This window comes from Raphanus sativus, chromosome 8 (genome assembly GCF_000801105.2).
Source record: "Raphanus sativus cultivar WK10039 chromosome 8, ASM80110v3, whole genome shotgun sequence".
Classification (NCBI taxonomy): domain Eukaryota; kingdom Viridiplantae; phylum Streptophyta; class Magnoliopsida; order Brassicales; family Brassicaceae; genus Raphanus; species Raphanus sativus.
This window is the reverse complement of record NC_079518.1, coordinates 16,094,693-16,112,878: the sequence shown is the minus strand read 5'-3', so window position 1 is coordinate 16,112,878 and position 18,186 is coordinate 16,094,693. Positions and strand designations below refer to the sequence as shown.

Here is an 18,186-nt window from a genome sequence, read left to right as displayed (position 1 = left end):
ATAAAATTATATTCAAACCGACTTATCATCCATTCCCAGAATTCTTGCAGTTCATCTACTAGGTGCACATATTTTCGTTAACTCAGAGGTGTTAAAAGTTCATTTTCAACAATAATTTTTCCAGTTCGTTCAAAACTTATTGTCCGAATTTGTGCAAATGATAGACGCCAGTTTGTACGAAATTTTTGAAAACAAGCTGTTCAAATTATTTTAAGGCTTAAAGTCCTTTAAGCATACACTATTTTATAAACTTCTGATTTGTATTGGAGAAAAAAATATGCAATTATACCCTGCAATAAGATCAAGTTCAGATAACTAGACCAGTTTTTAGTTTATTAAAAAAAATCTTCACTTCTTAAAAACTTAATTGACCAAATTTTCTTTTTAGAAATTTATAATTATATATATAAAATAAATATAAGTTATGAAAAATAATCTGTAAGAGAAAAACAAATTCAACAAGTAATGATTATGGTATTTTCTTTTGTTTTATTTTTTATTTTAATTTAAAATGATATAAGATAATTTTTTATATTAACCACATTTTATTATCTTTCAAATAGCATCCAGACCAAAATTCGGGTAAATAGCTTTCATTAATTGTTAAAAGACTAAAATATCTTCTTTAATTGCAATGAATCCTCCTATATATTAAAAGAGAAGTACAAACGCCACGTGGCACTCACAGAATTCTTCTCACGAGAATTCTAGCGTTTCTATTGGTCGAGTTTTTCTAATTTTTCTTTTTTATTTATTTTTTTCATCGACCTTTTAATTGGAAAGTGACATTAATTACCAAACGCACTAATTATTTCTTGCGCAAGAATCGTAATCAATGGCGAACATTAATCATAGCTTGCAGATTAATTTTAAAAAATGTCAACTAATCATTAAATCTCGTAATGGCAAATTCATTTCATATTTTATTAGGAAACTAATTATTATCAACATACCTTATTTATATTGAAAACTTGCGCAAGTTTCGCATCGTATAAAATGCATATTCGTGATTAATTTTACAAATTTATTAGGTTTCCTTTAATCATTAGTCATTTAATTTACATACCTTATTATACCCAATTACTTGTGCAAGTCTCGCAAGTAATATTTCTTGCGTCGTTAATACTCTACACCATCAAAGGACTATATATAGAGTACAAAGTGGCCTTGAAGCAACTCAGCCATTCTTCTATTTTGAAACGAAAATGGCGATGTTCGCAAAGTCAAAAAATATAGTATCTTTGGTCCGAGAATTAAAACCCCGTAAAGATACGTCCCGTATTGAAGTTAGGATTATTCGGTTGTGGAAGAACTACAACAAAGAATCAGGAAATACTATTGAAATGGTTTTTGCTGATAGAGAAGTAAGTGAAGAACACACAGTTTTATGTTAAGATTTTGTTTATTGTTTAATACTATAATTATTTTGACTGGTATTCAGGGGACAAGAATTCATGCTTCAGTTGGAGAACAACTCATCAAAAAATATGGTGAAAAGCTACATGAGGGAGATGCAATTGTCGTCCAGTTGTTCAATGTCTTCGATGCAATTGGTGAATATCGTACAACTCCACATCTGTACAAAATTGGTTTCTATCCAACCACTTTTGTTGGAAAAGCTTTAGATTTTCCAAGTGAAATTCCTGAAAAGAATTTTGCCGATTTTACCGATATTCTGGAAGGAAAGATTGATAGCATCTGCTTAGTTGGTGAGTCATTTTAGCACACAATTAATACTCTGTCATGTTATGTTAATTTTGTTCTTATTTTTTTTATGTAATAAATTTAGATATAATTGGACAAATCGTCAACTTTGGGTCGCTGGAAAACAAAAGCATTAAAGGCAAAGATAACATGAGGCTTTTGATCGAGCTACGTGACCATAGGTAAGCTGAAATTTCAATTATTATTGGTTATATTTGACAAAGTTAAAAAACTCTACATTTTATCTACGTTTTCGTTTCAGTAATGTCAAGATCATGTGTACTCTGTGGGGTGGTTATGCTAAACAAGTATACGACTACAGTATGAGTAACATGTCCATTATGATAATTTGTATTATCAGGTTCTGTTCCATTAAAGAGTGGAAAGGTATGTAATTTGATTTGTTAAGGTTTCTAATTATTACTCGCAGACAATATAATATGATGAATGTTCTCCAGGGGTTTACTCCATATCTAGCGGGTTTAATTCCACCCAAATTTTGCTAAACCCAACGTGTTCATTGGTTGATGAGTTTAAATTGTGGTACGTAATAAAAAATGCAAGTTTTTTTAAAATATGTTATTAAATTGGACTCTAAAGTAAAATTATGTCTTTTTATCTATGTAGTCTTCCTGATGATTCACTTGCTATAACAAACAAGGATAGTAGCCAATGGAGTGTTGCTAGTGCTACATCTGTTCGTGCCCGGTTTTTTGTTCTTAATGAGAGGCTAACAATAAGAGATATCGTTGACAGTACTCTGGTTAGACGTACACTATTTTTTTTTTAAATGTAAATTATTAATTTTAATACTCCTACTAACATGCTGTTGTCTTGAGTAGGTTGGAACTTTTGTCACCTTGGGGACTATTGAAAACATAGATACTGAGCGTGGTTGGCAATATCTAAGTTGCAAATACCACAACAAAAAAGTTATGCCTACAACCAATGTTGATGATGACAACCGTCCTTTGTTCTACTGTAATACATGTGATAAAGAACACATTGATGTCATTCTGAGGTATTTCATTGAACGCGTACATAATTAAGTATTCTGGTTTTTGTTATATGATGTATAATTATGGTGTACGTTATCCAGTAATTACTAAATATTAAACTTTTATTGGTACCTCAGGTTTAAATTAATTGTCCACGTTAAAGATGATACCGGTGAGGCAAACTTTCTTTTGTTTGATGGCAATGCTCAAGTGCTTGTGCGTCGTTCTGCCGCTGAACTCTATGATGAGGTCCAGTCAAATTTAAATAAAAGAGGAAATTATTACTATATGTATAAATTAGAGTCCTCACTTTTCCATTTTTACTTGTAGAATCTAGATGAAGACTTGTTACCAGAAGCTGTTAGCGACCTTTTTGGCAAAAGAATCTTTTTTGAGGTTTTAGTGGATGCTGATAACATCAAAGGAAAGAGCTCTCATTATGTTGTTCGAATTGCTACTGCTGATCGTGAACTGATTGAGGAATTTGCTGCTTTGCCAGTTAAACAGGTATTGTTCTCATTCGTCTGTATAGTTCATCTAATTCTTACATTATCGTAATACTGATCGGTTAAACTTTTTCCTTATAGGTCCTAATGCTGCAGTCTTCAGATGATATTTCTTCTGGTTCAGGTGGTTTATCAGGAACTCCATTGTCTAAAAGAAAAAGCCAAGATGAACAACAAAGTAGCCTAGATGATCAACATTTCGTGAACAAGAAACTTTTTCTAAAGAAAGTCAAGGGAGAGTAACATAGCTAATATTACCGATACCTAATTAGACGTATCTTTCTACTATCGTGGCTTTGTTTTTCTTTTTATTTTTTATGAAACTGTTTTACGAATATTGCATTATATCATTGAGGTTCTTACTATTTTTCTATCCAAGGATTGGATAAATCTTACTATTCATGGTTTAATATTTAGTTAGTACGAGATTTAACTTGAAGATTGAAGATTTACAACGCTATTAAAATATGAAATTTTTGAACTTGTGGCCGAATTAATAATGCTATACACGGTTGTTTCAATCTAAGTATCCATTGTTTACACGGATGTGATCAAATAAATGTTTGATGTGAATTATATTTTGCGGTTGATTACATTTGCATATACATGCGTTCAAAAGAAATTTAATCGATTGACATTCATAAAGGTTTAAGAAAAACTTGAACCGGTTTAGTGTGTTCATTTTTCTAATGAACTTAGCCCATGAGTTATATCGCCCTTACTACAAAATAAAACCCAAATAGTAAAAATGAGAAATGACAAAAAGTAATTTTGATAAAATTTAACGGGGTCCAGTTGTCATGTGAAAAGTCACGACCCTTCGATTCTTCTTCTTCTATATAAACTGTACACTGACCGAGAAACTTCCCAAATCTATCATTTCTCTTCTTCGTAAGCTTTTGTCTCGCCAACTATTACTCAAGTGAGCTTTCTCTTTAGGGTTTCGTTTACTGTCTATGATAAACGATAGATCGATTTTTAAATATAGTGGTTTTGCGTTAGGTTTTGTAGCCATCATTTCATACTACCATTATATTTTGTTATTTATTTTTCGATTATAGGATGTATATATCGTTGGTAATCAATATGAAAAACAGTAGATCGATTCACAAAGAGAAAGGAATTTAGATAGGTTTTGTAGCCACGATAGGAATTTAGAAAGGAATTGAATCGGTGAAAAATTGGAAAACATCATCCGGTTTATTTGTTATAGTATTTTTTGAATTTTGGATTAGCAAGTAATCAAATAGTTATTATTGGCTGTTTCATTTCTCATCCTTTTATTTTTCTAACCCGTACTCTTTAAACCTAACATGCAGATCAAGATTTATATCATGGCAGGAAACAAGGATCTCAAAATGAAGGCTCCAATGGTGGAAGATTATGGTTCAAGCGTTGAAGACGCATTCAAGAAAGGGCGTTTGGAGACAACTCAGCATTACCGAGCCAAGCTGTTCATGTACAAGCAACTCCAACAGGGTCTCATGAAGAAACATGATGCAGAGCTTGAGGTCGAAAGGGTTGCAGGGAAATTGGAACTCTTTGAAGAACTCTTCAATGAGTCTGCATTCACCGAACTCAAGGAGAAGTTGGAGTCTGATCTTGTGCTTGCTACGGCCAAGGTGGCTGATGTGGAGGTCCCGTTAATTGATTGGTACAAGTTGGGTGAACCACAGATGTTTGACTAATCTGTGCGGTTCCTCAATCTGTCCAATTTAAAAACTTTTTATGTTGTTTTAATATTATGTTTAAATATTTCTGAACTTATTTACTGGTTTGTTAAACCAGTTTTCCCATCTTTATGGTGGGAAATTAAACTTAAGTACTTATTTATAAATAACCTATTCCGTTTTATATTGTTTGTGTTTGTTATTGCATATATTACTTGTTAGATAGTCTGTTTTCAGTAGAGTTTAGTATAGGTTATTTCTATAGTTAGAAGAATATATATCATTTTAATCATGACTTACCCATAGAAAGGATAAAGATAAGCGTGAATAGTTAGATATAGTAGTTAGACACATTGCTGCAGACTTTCACATTTCTCAAGATTTTAAAGCCAATTAAACTTAATAATTTGATATATTATGAAGTTGATAATTGATTAGAATATATCTTCTAGACATACTATAAAATAGAAATTGGTTAATTATAAGTTTCCGTTTTTAACATATCAAATTTTTAGTTGCATTCGAATGAAAGATTTAATTGTCTTTAGGAAGCCATCGATAATTGATTATTTTGTTATAATCATAAGTTAATAAATTCTGAGATATTAGAATATAATGCGAACTATAAATACAAAGCTTTCATAGCAATTTTTGTTATCTCAAGTTTCCAGAATCTAGGTGATTGTATTGTCAAATTCTCAATCGAGGTATTGTAATGATGATCTTTTTGAAATTTTTGAACTTTATCTGCAGACATGGTGAAAGACTTTGACATGTCAGTATGGACAATTTTCAAGAGTTATTAATATTTTCCAGATTAAGTCGCATGCAAAAAAACGTCTAAAAATTTGTTCTTCAATACGAAAACTAATTGGAATATTGTATCGTTTTTAACGGGGTGATACTAGAATGTTTTTCAAGGTCCTTTGATTGTATTAATTAGTCTAATGTGATGGTCAACTTATGAAGGTCAATTTTAAACGGAACAATAAGAATCCGATTGTCAATTTTAAACTATCACTTAATGCGAAGTAAATTTGATCTGGGTCTTAAATACACAAGAGGCCCTTCAAAATATTCATTTCAATGTTACTAATTACTTAATGCGAAGTAAATTTGAACTGGGTCTTAAATATACAATAGGGCCTTCAAATCTGAAAACCCTAAGGTCCCATTAGTGTAAACCTAACTCTATAAATCAAGAAATTGCAAATCCTTAATCAAACGTAGCAATACTTGTTTCTTAGCTTAACATGCAGCCGGGCAAGTATAGTTGGTCAATTTCTACACAGGTTTGCTCTCTCTCTCGAGATCCAAACATTAATGCTGAACATTACTTTTGAAAATTTAAGGATTTATGCTTTATTTTCTGTTAGGAACTATGCACATTTGATCAAACTTCACAGTCTTCGTATTGTTATGTAAGTGATTTTTATTTATCACATAAAATATTTACATGACCTTTTACGTTTGAAGTACTTCTAGGGAATAACCTGTGGTATTATATTTGGCAGGTTTACGAAAAAGTAGAGAATCATACATATATTGAATTCCATCATAGACATCGATATCACAATATCATGACATTTATACACAGAGACCAATTTTCATTCGAAATCAACGAAGACCAAGATAAATCCAAGTTTGTGTATTGGATGGAGAATAACAAACAAATACCTCAGGTAGTAAATGTGAAGTCTGCATTTGACGGTGGTGTTTGTAACTTTGTTTGGGATTCAAAAGCTAAATCATGGGCACCAAATATCCAGATTTGAAGTTTGCTACTATATTAAGACCTAATTTGTACAATTTATTGAATAATTGGTAATATTTTGTTTTATTTTAGAAAAAAATTGGAGATTTCTAAGTATATAATTAGAGAATCAGCTACGGTAATATTTGGTTCCACCTCCTCTAATATCTATAAGATTATTGATTTGTCGTTTACAAAGAAGGTGAATAACTTGACCTCTATATTATGTACTTGAAATATTTTGAGTGTTTAAAATAAATGTCTTTTCTACCTATTACATGAGATCTTAATAATCATATTTTAAGAAGATTTGATTGCAAATAAATTGCCTGCTAACGTCAATCATATTTATTAACATTCAATCAATATAAAGTAGTTTCATTGTGATAAGTTAATATATAATCTTACCATATGATTGACACCATTTACGGTCTCCGTTTTGTTTTTGGAAGGTGAAGTACTTGACCAGAAAGTAATAGTATGAAATTTAAATGAATTTTATTTCTTTTGTATTTATTACCAAAGATTTTTATCTTCCATTTTAGAAACCCGAGTAATTAGGTTGCCATCGCGACTAAAGTCAATTAATCCGCACAAAAGCATTAACTTTTATATTCAAAGTACAAAAGGAAAAATAGTTGTTATCAATTAATATGATATGAATTTTGGAGATTGTGTCGACCTTCAAATAAAACAAACAAAGTAGCAACTTAGAAAATTGAACGAAATATATAAATAATCATGTAAAAACATAAGTACTTTTACATGCGTTTATAGATAATATCAGATGAAAACTTGAATCTTTAGTTGTTTTTACTCATAGCAAACTCAACAAATTGATTAAGCCTTTCATAGTAGTAACCATGGTTGCATACTCGACCACGTCTTTTCCTTGAGCGGCAACCACAGAGTGTCTCAAGGTAGGCACGAGCTATATAGTAGCCTTGGTTCATGAAGTACGGGATATCAGTCAGAGATTTCTTGACTCTTTCCCAGCATTGATCGGAGGTTGAACGACTTTCCTTCCATCCCAGTTTATCCAAATACTTCTGACCTTTATGAAATCGTTCTACAGCAAGCAGTGACAAACCATAAAGATACGTACCGTCTATATAACCTCCATCCGATGATTGGCGTAAATGATATAGGCCTGCCTGCTCGTCTTCCTTTACGAACAATTGAAGAATGCCCTCAATATAGTGTGCCTCAGGGTTTCCACTCTCCAAGCATAGTTCCTTGAACTCTAAGTGTTTAGACAGCATTTCGGTTGGTTGGGCAGCAAAATATGACAGGAAATGTTTTCTGAAGTAGTTGGTGCGATCTGAGTTGGAGTGATCGTCATTTGAGGACGCAGAATCACCGATGGATATGATGTCATAATTGTTTACCGATGCATCTTCTCCCATCTTCAAAGTAGTGTCTTTCTTCTCGGGAAGTATAATTTTTTTAATTAAGGTATTGTTTAGAAACAATTGATAATGAGAATGTTGTGAAAGTAATGTAGGAAGTTGTAGGATAGTTATAAAGAATAATTTTATTTCTTACATGATTTGATTGAACGTGTCCAAGAATGCTGTTTACGTGGAAGGAAAAAATGGTTACCAAGTTGTTATTACCAAGAATGCTAGAAGTACGTGCTAAAAAAGGAGAAGGGACGCCACATGCAGAAGGGTCTACACCTTCTAGGCTAAAAGGCTGTGGTAATTGTATTGTCATTTAATAACAGGATATTGTCGTTGATTTTCTTGGCATGCACCAATAGTTAGCATCAAAATAAGTTATGTTAGTAATAAAAATGTAGAAAGTAAAACATCAATTAGACCAATAATAGTAACCATAATATATTTATGTTTATTATAAATTTGCTTATTTAAATTAAGCTGTCAATTTAGGAAATGCAGTAATGGTTGTGATAGAAATAAATTTAGGAAGGCATATATTTTATGCCATTAAGTATAATAAATGTTTCAGAATTACTTCACCATTACTCCTCGCCAGTCTCATATGTATAAGAATATTTTGTTGCTCAAAGAAAATATTTACTTGACTTATTTATTTCATATATGCTCTTATAAGTATGAAATTAGTTTATATGCTCGACCCTTGTGTAGATCATATTGAGCACAAAGAGGTTATAATATCCACTATATTTATTATCTGTTATTAAGTTTTATAAACTCCATGAATTTTCATATTGCTTTTTGTATACAGCGAAATGGCAGTGACAACCGTGAAGAAATCCATATCTGAAATGATTGAATCAAATTCGGTAAATATTTCGTCCTTTGATAAATTGACAAAATGTATTTTTGTATAAGGCAAAAGTAATTCTTAACGAAATTGTTTTTTTAATATGATTTGCCTTTCAATGTTGGTTCATAGTCTGGAAAGTTTATGGTTGTTGCTAAAATCGAGGCCATTGATTTGGAGAAACCATGGTATTACACGGCCTGCAAAATTTGCACAAGAAAAATGGATAGACTGTCAAATGGTATTGAGGGAGTCAATCAAAATATTCACCAGAATCCTCAATACAATTGCAAAAGATGTGGAAAGGATTTTGACTATGGTATTAACTGGTAAGTTTATAGTTTTAAATCTTCATACTGGTATACTCTCAATTTGTTATAAGTTCATATACTAATTAGCTTTTATATCTTTAGTTACCACTTGGTTGTACGTGTTAGCGATGAATCAAATGTTGAAGCCAAGTTTGTGCTTTTCAACAATATCGCGGAGAAGCTAATTAGAAGACCTGCGTTTCAGTTGGTCGAAGAGGCTCCTCAGGTATTTGCTTAATTTTTAATAGGGGGATTAAAGAATATATTATTTCGATACTTTACATCGTAAATGAATTTATAGGAAAATCCACATTTTGTACCACAATCTCTAACTGAATTGATTGGGAGGAAAATTCTATTTATGCTGACAATCGAATCTAATGGTCAAAAAGAACAAAATTCAGCATATGTTGTTGATTCAGTTGTTGACAATGCAGAAATAATCGAACTCTTTCATCCACATGTAAGTTTTGTTTTTACTCTTATATAAACTATTTTTAGTATAGTTACATTTTCTAACAAAATTATTTATTTATGCAGCCACATGTTGTCATATTCATGATTATGACTCCGATGACGAGTGAGTATTAAAAGAATCATTGCTAATACAAAATGAAGGAAGAATTTTAATTACATGTTTTGAGATTTTCACATTTTTTAATAAAACATTTAAAATTTAATTATTAGTGCATAGTTTTTTGTTATTTTATATTTCCTATATTTCTAATCCAATAAAATTTCAAGAAATGAATTAATGTTTTTGATTTCACAGATATTCATAATTAGTTGACAAAAATTACATTGAAAATATGAAAAATACATCTATTTGAAAAAAAAAAATTCAAAAACATACATCTTTAAAAAACAGAGGGAGTATTTGTTATTGGCATTATTTTAAAAATTTCATTATGTTTTCCTTATTTTCCTTGTGCGTTTGTTTTTAACAATGAATAATAAATTTTTAATATAATTGGGTTATAAAACAACTACTATACCACTTTGGGAGAGATCATAGCACATTTAATCTTTAAAATTTTTTTCAAAAGAATAACCCAATCAGTTGCAATTTAGATCCCAAAAATAATTTTATATCTAAGGTGAAAAAATATGGGGGTTCTATATATGGTAAACTTACAGAAATAATCATTTACAATAAATGTACACAGCTAACAACAGATGATTCGTCCAATCAAAAGAAATATCAACTGTTTTCCGAAAAAATATCATATTCACCTACGCAAGGAATATAAACACGGTAAGAAATTAATACCAACTTTAGAACTGGCAACAATTGATTTTGCATATATTTCAATTGATGGTAAAACTTAATGGTCTTCAATCTATCTTTATTATATTGATTAAATATGTCGTCTTCTGAATTCCATAGTCTTCATTTTCTGTCAAACTATATAAGTTTGTTGAAACCTTTTTTCTAACTGCATTCGGAAAATTCTATAGCTAGAGTCCTGTTCTTACAAAAGACACTAGCAATATCTAAAAAGTCTGACGTATGAAGAGAAGTAATCCACTGGGAACAGACAGTGGGAAGAAACCACCGAAGATTAAAAAAATTGGTATGTTTTCCTTAAAATAAATATAAATCTTTATGAATATATTATAATTTTCGTACAACCGTGTATATATAACTGAGTATATGTAACCGATTCGTATTGAAAATTTATACAAAGAAAATAAAATTCTCTAAAACAAATATATTTCATAAGAATTTGGTCGACATTTTAAGTGACACACTTTTAATAATGATTGTTTTTGCTGCCACACTTTGATAACATAGGTATCAATGACAAAGAGAATACTCCAAGGAGGAATGTAACACAAAAGTCATCCATCACAAACGTTTCACCAGAAACAACAATCAATCCTTTTAGAACCCCCTTTCATAATGTTACAAATCAAGTGTTTCGACCCATTAATCCACAGCCATCGGAGCCTAAACCTGGATTAACACAGCAAGCTAGAAAAGCGAGAAAGGAAATACTGAATAACAAAAGAACAATAGGCCTTACTACCACAAATAGAGGTTACTCTCTTCTCGATTTGATTTTGCGGACGTTGATTTTTGTTAATCTGCCAAAGAACAAAACATTTCTGACCATGATCTACGTTAAATTAAACAGTGACATGGATTTTCAAGCCAACAAAGCCATCAGTTGTACCAAATATCGGTAATACTTTCTTTTCCAGTGCTACTTATGCAAACATTTCTCGATATTGCATTTCTTATTTTCAAAGGTTATTGTACTTACGTCTGCAGGTTCCTGTACTTCAACCCAAACTTCACTAAATCTCTCAAATGGCAGTGGCTCTGTAACCAACATGGACCCATCGAGTATAGAAACCGGTAACTAATCACGGCCGATAACATAAGTTATTTTTGAAGTAGTATTATTTTAAATTAATAGTAAAGACAATAGTAATAATGTACTCTGATTGAGAGAAAGTTTCTTATAATAAAAAATGTTACCTTTTAGCTTCAATTGGTAATCAAAAATCTATTATCGGGAGTACCAACATTTGCTTCAGGAAACGTAAGATAATTGGATCACCTCCATCGGTGAATTCAAAAACTAAACAAAAGAAAGGTAACAACGGGTTTTATATAATAATGAAGGCATATATATTGTATGGTACTATATCTAAAGTGCGACTAAACTTATACTTTTCCAAAAACAGCAAGGCCAGGTTCGAACATTACAGGACCATCGAGTTCTGGTCTTCCACCATTGTTTGAAACAGATTCAAATCCTGAAGGTATTACTGACCCTGTTTTAATCCTAATAATATGATGATCCTCCAGCAATTTAAATGTTGTAGATGTTTACCAATTTCAGGAAATTCTAACATACTTACATTCGTTTATATGTTTAAATCAATCTTTTCCAGCTACTCAGTGTCCAAACCAAAACAAAACAAATGAATTCATTCCTCCACCAAGGTTCATCGTACAGGACCATCCTGAAGGTATAAAGTCTTTTCCATCTATATACTTAGACATTTATTTATATTCATTGATGATATTCGATTTTATATGTTGTGATTTACTTTTTCACGCAGCTTATAATAATCGATATGAAATGGAGAGTGAGTCTGAAAATGAAGATGAATATGACGACAATCAGACTTACAGTGGCTATCCTGGTGGAGAGTCTTTGATAAACCCATCACCACAACATATCCCACAACAAGAAAATCATACCGTTACTTCATCTATTACTATAGGGTTACAAAAAAACGGTGATGACTTCAAAATTGTACAATCTCTTGATAATAAATAACAATTTATTAGTTATTTTTTATCCTAATGAGAGCATTTTTTATATAGGTTATTACGACGAAGGGGATCCAGTTTGGAATTGTAGGTTTTGTCAAGCATACATGTGGTATGGTGAAAGAATTGGAAAACGCCGTCGTAGCAAGAAACCTGTCTTCTCAATGTGTTGTAAACATGGAAAAGTTGTGCTTCCTCGCCTCGCGAATCCTCCAATGGAGTTAATGTATTTGTTATGCAAAGGAGACGAATTAAGTAAACATTATCGAGAGTTTATCCGAGCTTACAATATGATGTTCTCTTTCACATCACTTGGGGGGAAGATAGATCATTCTATTAACAATGGTCGTGGACCATTTGTTTTTCGAATGTCCGGTGAGAACTATCATCGTATTGGTGATATAGTTCCCGAGCCTGGACAAGCTCCAAAATTCTCCCAGCTGTATATCATTGATACTTTAAATGAGATAAAAATAGACTTGACGCTTATGCCGGGTAATTTTGTAGACTTTCTGAACTTATTATGACTATATTTTAGGAATTTGCAAGTTTGTCTACAATTTTTGAACTTATTTTTGATTCTTAATATACTGGACAGGTCGGACGGAGCTAGCGCTAAGAAACTAAGAGAACCACTTGTTCTTCTTCTGCAGAATATGTTAGATCAGTATAATCCTCATGTTAAGGCTTTTAGATCTGCAAGAGATAGGTTCGACGTGGAAGGATCAACAGGTTATAGGATGAGGTTGATTGAAAGTCGGCAATCTGATGGACGGACCCATAATCTGCCCACTGCAAATGAAGTTGCTGCTTTGATACCTGGAGATTTTGTTTTAAATATGGAGCCCCGAGATATTGTTCTAGAGAGTACAAGTGGAAAGTTGCAAAGGATAAGTGAATTACATCCGGCGTATTTGCCTCTGCAGTATCCACTATTGTTTCCATATGGAGAGGATGGTTTTCGATTAAATATTCCAATTGGTTTTGAAGACACGGCTGGGAGAAAACGCAAAAATGTAACTATGCGTGAATACTTTGCATTTCGCATTTTAGAGAGGAAGGGGGAAGCACCCACGATTACGAGATCCGGAAGATTGTTTCATCAGTTCCTTGTGGACGCCTACACAATGATAGAATCGAGTAGACTGCGTTACTTATGGCTGAATCAGAAAAAACTCCGGTCAGTTAGTTATGATGCAATCCAGAAGGCAGCTGCAAAAGGCGGAGCTAAGATGGCTGAGCAAGGGAGCCGAATTTTCATCCCAGCAACTTTCACCGGAGGAAAACGTTATATGAAGCAGCATTACTACGATGCCATGGCTTTGTGCAAGTACTATGGATTTCCAGATCTTTTCATCACTTTTACGTGCAATCCAAAATGGCCTGAAGTTACAAGGTATCTGAAAAAATATAACCTTACCACCGAAGACAGACCTGAAATTTTGTGTAGAGTTTTCAAGATGAAACTCGATAATCTTATTGAGTTTTTGACAAACAAGGACGGCTCCTTATTTGGCCCAGTTTCTGCAGGTAAATCTCCTAACAAATTTGTAACATTAATGCCGGTTTTTTTTTATTTGTTTTCAAGGAACTACTTTAGATAGTATTTTCATCAGTTAAAATGTCTGTTCTTGTTTTCTTTTCTGTTTTGTCAGTAATGTACACGATTGAGTTTCAGAAAAGAGGAATGCCACACGCTCATATTCTCGTCTTCATGCAAAATGGAGCCAAATTTCCAACAGCTGATCATATAGACACTATTATATCGGCTGAGATACCTGACAAGACGGTAGATCCAGACCTGTATGCAATCGTTGGGGATTGTATGATGCATGGTCCTTGCGGTCCAGCAAAGAAGGATAATGTATGTATGGTTAACGGTAAATGCTCTAAGATGTTTCCGAAACGACTGAACATCAGGACATCGATTGACGCAAATGGATTTCCAGCTTACATGCGTCGTATTGATGGTAGGTTCATTGAGAAAAATGGAATCAGATTAGACAATGGATATGTTGTACCTTACAATAGAAACCTCATGCTTAGATATCACGCGCATATGAATGTCGAGTGGTGCATCCAAACGCGTGCTGTTAAGTATCTTTTCAAATATATCCATAAGGGACCTGATTATGCTTCAGCTGCAATGGATAAAGAAGATGAAGATGGCGTCATCGACGAAATCAAAACATATTACGACTGCAGGTATTATTATATTTATTTTTTACTTAGTTTCTATGTGTGCATGAACCGAAAATAACTGCATAATCTATTAAAGTATATCCTTAGACAAATATATATACTATCGTATAGAATAGTAATAAAACATTGTTTTTACAATTAAATTATTACATTATTAAAAATTAAATACTACTTTCTTTTACATTTTAAGGTCTACGATTGTTGTTTCTAATTTATGTTTATCGTATTTCTATATTAGATATATAACTGCATGCGAGTCATCGTGGCGGGTTCTTGCTTTTCCTACACATTTTCGTACTACTTCTGTAGAGAAACTTGGATTTCATCTCCCTGATCAGGAGCTGGTGTTTTTTTGATGAAGATGAACCTATTGAGAGTATCCTCAAGAAAAAATCTGTCAACCAATCCATGTTTCTGGCGTGGTTCATAGCAAATCAAAAATATCCAGAGGCAAGAGATTTGACATATGCCGAATTTCCAACAAAATTTGTTTGGAAAGCAAGTATGAGAGAATGGGTACCACGTAAACGAGGCTTTGCGATAGGGAGGATTGCACATATTAATCCAGCACAAGATGAGCTATATTTCTTAAGAGTAATGCTAAATTGGGTAAGAGGGCCGAAATCGTACGAGGATATAAGAACAGTTGATGGTGTTGTATATTCTACATACGAAGATGCTTGCTATGCTTTGGGTTTGATGGATGATGACAAGGAATACATAGAAGCTATCAAAGATTGTAGTGATAATAGTTCTGGCACGTATGCGAGGAAGCTTTTTTCGAGAATGTTGGTATCCAAAACATTATCTCAGCCTCATGTTGTGTGGGAAGCTACTTGGGAGTATCTAACCGACGATATTCTCTACAAGAAACGACGACAAACTGGAAATCCCGGTGAGATTTTTTCTTATTAAACGAAATATGTTTTAAATCAGGTCTCTCTTATGTAATTAATTTTTCAAATTTTCAGAGTTGAACTTGACCATAGATCATATCAAAAACATTGCTCTAACCGAGATTCAAAATCATTTGCTTAGCAATGGTCGTAGCCTCCAGAAATGGCCCCTAATGCCAAAGCCAGATGATTTTGGTTGTTACAACGGCAATCGCCTTATAGATGATGAGCTTAAGTATGTTGTGGAAGATCAGCTAAAGGAAAATGAAAGACTTATGGCGATGATAACAGATGAGCAACGACGATTTTTTGGATGCAGTTTTAAATGATAGCGGTGGAGTGTTCTTTCTTTATGGTTATGGAGGCACAGGTAAAACCTTCGTATATAGAGCACTCTCATCAGCAATCCGATCTAGACGTATGATTGTTCTAAATACCGCATCCAGTGGAATTGCTGCATTATTGTTGGAAGGAGGTAGAACCGCACATTCCAGGTTTGGTATTCCGATAGATGCCGACGAGTTTACTACTTGCAAGAAAATGGAGCCAGGATCAGATCGTGCAGAATTAGTTAAAGCAGCAAAGCTCATTGTATGGGATGAGGCGCCTATGATGAGCAGACACTGTTTCGAGACTTTGGATCGTTCTATGCGTGATATTATAAGATCTTCTGAAGACAAACCTTTTGGAGGTAAAGTAGTTGTTTTCGGTGGAGATTTCAGACAGATTTTACCGGTCATACCTGGAGGTGGTAGAGCAGAGACTGTTTTGCAAGCTCTTAATTCGTCATATCTTTGGGAGCACTGCAAAGTTCTGAAGCTAACAAAAAACATGAGATTGCTCGCTGGGCTTACTGATGATGCAGCAAAAGACCTTCAATCCTTCTCAAAATGGATTTTGGATGTTGGAGATGGAAAAATAAATTTGCCAAACGACGGTCAGGTTGACATTGACATCCCTTCTGATCTGTTGATCAAAAATATTGGAGAAGATCCGATTCAAACTATTGCAAAGGAGGTTTATGGACAAGCTTTTCAAACCTCAGAAGATAAGGATTTGTATAGACATCGAGCCATTCTCACACCCACAAATGATGAAGTTGATAAAATAAATGATTACATGCTTTCGCAGTTGCCAGGTAACATTTGATTCTGTTTACTCTTATGTTCGACTAACTTTTTACATTATTCTAGAGTAAAGGATTTACACGTGCTTTCAGGTGAATACAAGGTTTACCTTAGCTCTGACAGTATAATCCCATCCGATGTTGATGTAGAAGAAAATGTTACCTATCCAACAGAGTTTTTGAACAGTGTTAGAGTGGCAGGAATGCCTAGACATAATTTGAAGCTGAAGGTTGGTGCTCCTATTATGTGTCTCCGTAACTTGGATTTGGTAGATGGCTTATGCAATGGTACTAGGCTAATTGTTACTCAGTTGCTCCCACATGTTATAGAAGGTAGAATTATAACTGGAAACAGTACTGCTGGAGACAAAGTCTGGATTCCTAGAATGTATGTCAGTCCACCTGACACAAAGTTTCCCTTCAGAATGCGTCGAAGACAGTTTCCCGTTACACTGGCTTTCGCGATGACCATCAACAAAAGTCAAGGTCAAACACTAGAAAGTGTTGGTTTGTTTTTGCCTAGGCCAGTGTTCTCACATGGTCAGCTCTACGTTGCACTTTCAAGAGTTAAGTCGAGATCTGGATTAAAAATCCTAATAACTGGTAAAGAAAGGAAGGCCGAGAGAAAAAAACATTGAATGTTGTCTACAAACAAGTTTTTCAAAATATTCCGTAGGAAGGGTACGTGATTGTTACCAGTTTTTTCCAATATCTTTTTTAAAATATATAAATTGTTACAATTGTTTTTTTTTTTGTATTGGCAGATGGGTGGTGATGACTACGAAGATCGATACTATTTCATTCTCGGAAAAAAGTGTTCTCACTATTTTGATCATGGTATGTTAATTTAATATTGTGCCCGGAGAAGATAAAATTTACAAATTTGTAAATCTTTCAAATTATACAAAAATACCCGTCCAATTTCTTACAAAATGATTTTTTTCAGGTCTCTCCTTGAAGTTGTTTTCTTTATCGAGAATTGTACTGAATACTTTATACAATTTATGGATAATATTTTCAAATTTATTATCTTCTCTTTTAATGTGTCTACATACATTTTACGCCTCAAATTCATGCATACAAAAATTTTCACCTAAAAACTCATCATAGCATATATACCATCCAATTCTAATTACTGATAATGTAAAATATGTAGTCATCTCTAAATATATACTATTAATTATCGATTTCGAAATAAAAAATTGATGCCTAAACAAAAATATTTTTCCGAACATTGCAATTATACATATACACAATAACAACCTCTTGAGGCCCAAGTTACTTTGTTCCATCTCCTCCTTTTAAAATATTGACTACCATCATATGCACTCAGCCTAATGCTTTATTCCAAAATAGGTGGTCTTATGATATATAATCCGTTACTTCCAACCCCGACCAGTATTTTGACCATATTTTGAAATTGTACATTGCCCGCACAGGGTGCGGGCCGGTCACCTAGTATGCCAATTAATCTAAAACGA

The 18,186-nt window shown here is 33.1% G+C and overlaps 1 protein-coding gene and 1 pseudogene across 1 annotated transcript; both read left to right on the top strand.

Annotated features, from left to right (window-relative positions):
• The first annotated feature begins 1,205 nt into the window (after positions 1-1,205).
• Positions 1,206-2,753, top strand: LOC130499007 (uncharacterized). The gene is made up of 7 exons (XM_056992886.1): positions 1,206-1,364; positions 1,442-1,709; positions 1,790-1,886; positions 1,967-2,091; positions 2,163-2,247; positions 2,332-2,467; positions 2,547-2,753. The coding sequence occupies exons 1-7, from the start codon at positions 1,206-1,208 to the stop codon at positions 2,751-2,753; spliced, it is 1,077 nt and encodes a 358-aa protein (XP_056848866.1).
• Positions 2,754-13,941: 11,188 nt separating this feature from the next.
• Positions 13,942-17,381, top strand: LOC130499006 (uncharacterized; annotated as a pseudogene).
• Positions 17,382-18,186: the final 805 nt, after the last annotated feature.